General features: G+C 45.0%; 1 protein-coding gene across 1 annotated transcript; it reads right to left on the reverse strand.

The window, feature by feature from the left end:
- Positions 1 to 525: 525 nt before the first annotated feature.
- Positions 526 to 4,130, reverse strand: olig2 (oligodendrocyte lineage transcription factor 2). The gene has a single exon (XM_078409623.1). The coding sequence runs from the start codon at positions 3,959 to 3,961 to the stop codon at positions 3,203 to 3,205; it is 759 nt and encodes a 252-aa protein (XP_078265749.1). The 5' UTR covers positions 3,962 to 4,130; the 3' UTR covers positions 526 to 3,202.
- Between the last annotated feature and the right edge of the window lie 760 nt (positions 4,131 to 4,890).

Here is a 4,890-nt window from a genome sequence, read left to right on the forward strand (position 1 = left end):
GATGTAAAAGTAAAAAAATAAATAAATAGCAGACATTACATGTTCATTTATTTATTAAAAAAACAAATTTTATTGATAGATCCGGAACGCTAATGACATGAGAAAATCAACATAACTGATAGACCACTTCAAGAAGTGCGTTCATTACATTCGCAGCGGGCTGCAGTGTTGAGACCGTCACGCCCCCTCCTTACATTTGCAACACAGAGAGCGTTGCTTTATAATGATTCGAAATGTAAAGTTAGTCGAACGAAACATTGGGTCTGGACTGCTGCGAGATGCAGTTCCTATAGATCCCGATCACATCGAGCGAACGCCTGCAAATCTTTATTTCTTTTTGCTGTTGCAAATTGTGGCCCAATACTCTTGGCGGTAACGATCGTAGGATTCTGCCCACGGTCGGTTTTTTCCCTCCTTTTAAATGTCCCTTTCCAGAGCGAACGGGGAGAGCAGGTGATAAGCGAATCTATGCACCTTAACTGAGAAGAAAGCCGAAAATGTGATTTGGATAAAAAAAAAACTTTTTAAGCCTTTTAACCCTATCCCGTTGTCATTTTCCTGAATATTTCCATTTTCGCCGCAGTGCATAAAGGGTGCGTTCGAAGCAACCGGTGGCAAAGTAAAGTGTCTCTAAAGATCTCGGTTGTTCTTTACAATCAATCGTTATGTGGGCCGCTAGTTGCCGCTTAAAACGGCATCTATTGTGGAAAGAATTGCAAGAAGCCGTTAATGTGAATAAAGATTTATTTTCTCCGTAACCATGTGTCTTGTTTTTTATTCATGAGATTGCAATTAGGCAGCTTAACCGGAGACAGATTTTATTGTGTAGACAGAATTTAGTAGTTAAGATTTAGAAATCTGAGATTCTTTGGCGCTCATTTTTGTATTAGGGTAATGTTAGAAGATGTAAAGGTTAAACAAATCAATATATTTTTAAAAAACTGCAGATATGAAACTGAAAACGTTGGAGACAATCAGCAGGTCAGGCAGCATCTGTTGAAGGAGGGAACGGTGTTAACGTTTCAGGTTGAAGATCTTTATTAAGAACAGGAGCGAAAGTTCTGATTGCCGATGAGCAAGGCGCAAGAATACTGTATAAACGTAAAATATTGAAAAGCACACGGGAATCATTTACGTTTTATTAATTTTTAAAATTCGATATTTAAAATCTGTCATCGAAAAAGGATCAAATTGAACTCCGCCGGCAGCGGAGAGTCCCGGGTCATCGTTGCTGAAGCATTTAGTCGCTTGGGTCTCAGCCCCCCCTTCCTTGAAGTATCTTGTACATAAATTTGCAAGGGGGTTACTGACGTGACATTCGAGATTTTTTTTGTGCGGACTGTTTTTGTGCGCATTGGGCTCTAATTTGATTGCAATTGATTTATTCGATTATACAATGTTTTTTAAAAATTTTGGAGTTGGACGTGGGGCCAGTACATGTAAATCACGTTGTTGATAGAACCGTTTTTACCAGGGGGGAAAAACATGTAAGGGTTATATGTGTGCGTATGTGTGCGCATGTATTTAAAGGATTGAAACAGTGAAGGTGTATTTGTAAGTTCCTCATTGCCGTTAAATTATGCTCATTTCGCTTCCCCGCGTTCTTCCCTTTGATATATCCTGCAAATTATGAGGTCGGGTCTAGCTGGGGGCAAGACAGTGTATCCTACAGACGGAGGAAATGGCTTTTGCATTGGCCGTCGTCTTTGTGGGGTTTTTTCTTGGTTGCAATTTCCTGGCAAGCAGAGTTAAAAAAGAATGTTTTTCTCCTGACTTCAAATTAAAAGCACACAAGATTTATTTGTTCTTTTTTTAATTAATTTTAAAATCTCGACAGTTAATCCACCAGTCACTTTTTTTCTCCAAACGAAATAAGTAATAAATATTATTTAGCACATATTTTTTTTACAAAAATAAAAAGATGAAGAGCATGTTTTGCCTTTATTTTCTTCCTTCATTTTCTCTCGCGAATGCGAAATAAAAAGTGTTATGGTAAGAAGTTACAGGTGGTTCTTCGCAAGCAACCCGCTTAAGATACGGGGGGGGGGGGGGGGGAGAGGAGGAGGTGTTAAGTGCGGGACAACGGTTGATGTGAAATAAAATGGGTTAAACAGCCATCGAGACACCGAATCTGCAATGGAAACAGCGCAGAAATCGTGTAGACGGAGTCACTCCAAGAACAAATGAAACAACAACAAAATTCTAAACTCACAGAACAGCTTTGGGGAGGGGAGGCCAGGGTAGTGGGATTTGGTCATTCGTAAAGGATTCTCGAAGTCGCAATCGCTTACCCATATTTCATAAAATGTAACAATTACTTTCAGGAAAGATGTACAGACTTTGTCTTTGTAAATTCAGGGTCGGGGTAAATATTCCAGGCGCATTGTGATTCTATCTCAACCGCAGGAATGAAAGTTTCCAAGACTTGACAACTACACCGCGAAATCTTTCGCATAAATTCCCCTCCTCATTGTTCCAGGGATTTACTCAGTCGACATTTTAGCTGCAGAAATCGACTTGATTATTCTTCCTCGTGATCTTCACTTCTCTTTATCTTCCATCCCGTGGTCATTTCATTGTTGAACACGAAGACCTGTGACCTTCGTACGTTTGGTTGAAGAACCATTCAGTGTAACGCTATCACGGGATGGAGCAATATTGCATCAATAATTTCCAGATGTAACTTACTGTTCAAAACTATAACCACGTTTCAATGCCGGTGGTTCGCTTTACAGAGAAATTCGCGTTAAATAAAGCTGCAGTATCCCGTTTCCACTGTTTGCTTTGACCTCGTTGCAATGTGGAAAAAACACATCCAGTTTTCTCCAGAGAGAGAGAGAGAGGGAGAGGGAGGGAGAGGGAGGGAGGGGGAGGAGGAGGGGGGGGGGGGGTATTACATCTAAATTGAGATGTTTCTAAATTCTAGTTATATACCAGTCCGTTCCCGAGTCACACGGTCGTTGAAATGAACGGGAACTGAGGCATTGGTTCAGAAAAGGGTTACTGCAACTTCCTTACAGGTACATTAAAAAAATACACCTCATCACAAAGATAACGACTTAACCCGGTGTAAGATTGACCTCGGTGCGCGGGTAGGAATAACAAGAAACGACCTGATCTTATAACCTGTCTGAGTTATAAAGTACTCAACTTTTCTCGAGGCGATTAGACGAGTTTCTGCGCTAGTAGTGATCCAGTCCGTTTACTTGCTGTCAGAGGATAATCGAGACATCCCGGCCGTGGTCATGCTGGCTACATGGTGAGGCGGTGGCACCTGACACATGGTACAAGGGCAGGGCATGCCTCCCCAGTGCTGGAAACCGCTGGCCAGCGGGCCGGAGGCCGCGGACGCCGATTTGAGAAGACCATGAGGAGGTCTGATACCGTTCACGGTTGGGATGCTGCCTCCGGACAGAGAGGCTGAGGTGACTGTCGGGGCCAAGATGGGATGGTGAACCTGGTGAGCGGCGTGAGATGCTGGGTGGCCCGGCAGAGGAGCCCCGCCGTGGCTGAGGGTCCCACAAGCGGCCGATGGGTGGAAACTGCTGTGGTGTCCACCATAGATCTCACTCACCAGCCTCTTCATCTCCTCCAGCGAGTTGGTGAGCATGAGGATGTAGTTTCTGGCCAGGAGCAAGGTGGCGATTTTGGATAACTTCCTGACAGAAGGTCCGTGGGCGTAAGGCATGACTTCCCGTAGCCCGTCCATGGCGATGTTCAGATCGTGCATCCGTTTGCGTTCGCGACTGTTGATCTTCAGCCTCAGCTGCTGGAGCTCGGGCTCGCTCATCTGCTTCTTGTCTTTCAGCCTGATGTCCTTGCCTCTCAGCTGGGCTCCGCAGTCGCTCTGCGTAGATGACACGGCGCTGGTGAAACCCGAGGTCGGTTCGTCCGACAGAAAAATGCTGTCTGCCTCCGGAGAAGACGGCTGACTCGATATCAAACTGGCATCGGAATCCATTCGGCGGGCTCTAGGAAGGGTGGGGAGCGGAGTTTAAACTTGCGCTGGGCGCCGCAGACGCTCATACATAAACAAGAGTGTCTCGTCCTATCCTACCGCCTCCCTCCTCCCCCCACCACCAGGTAAAGCTGAAACCTTATCAGTGTTTTGCGGAGCCGCCGTTGGGCTTCTCTTGCGTTTTATAAGCGGGTCGGAGATGATTCGGAGAGTATCTGCTATTGTTTCTGGCACCGGACTATCCAATCGTGACAAGGTAACCAAGTACTGAATGGGAGTCTCCACCAATACCGGGAGATGTGGGAGGCGCTACCTCCATTTACAACTAAACAGGAGAAGTGGGAGAGAAGTAGGAGGGAGGGAGGGAGGGAGAGAGGGGGGGGGGGGGGGGTCAAAACAATAGCCCCGAGTCGGTGGCTGGGACATCTGCTAAAATCAGAGTGCGGACAATACGCTCTACTTCAAAAAACAATAATACTTCAAAGCAGCACGGCCTTCATACGCCACCCCACTACCTCGGCACACTTAGTTCCAAGCGGTGCACTTTCTTGTCTTCTGCCCAATTTTTATCCCGTCAACAAAACGGATTGAGAACTAACCGCGCTGGAAGCTTGCGTCAAAACTAAATAACGAGAGCCTTAGTACTACAAATTCAACCACATTCAAATCTCAATCATTTACTCCGTGACGACGAAAAGTAAAGCAATGTTTCCATCGGCGCTTGAAAGCACATTGCGGCAATTTGATCAATTCCTTCCATTTCTCTGTGTCCGAGGCAGTTTCTCACGTCGATTCTCAGTTTCTCTCAGTTCTCAGTTACTCACATCTTTCCAAAAACCGTGCTCAGTGTAATTTTAAGAATGAGCGGAGAAAAAAAAAAGCCAAAATACTTTTGATTTTACACTCCACCACGGAACTAAATTGCACGCTCA

Source organism: Rhinoraja longicauda, chromosome 12, assembly GCF_053455715.1.
Source record: "Rhinoraja longicauda isolate Sanriku21f chromosome 12, sRhiLon1.1, whole genome shotgun sequence".
Taxonomy (NCBI): Eukaryota; Metazoa; Chordata; class Chondrichthyes; order Rajiformes; family Arhynchobatidae; genus Rhinoraja; species Rhinoraja longicauda.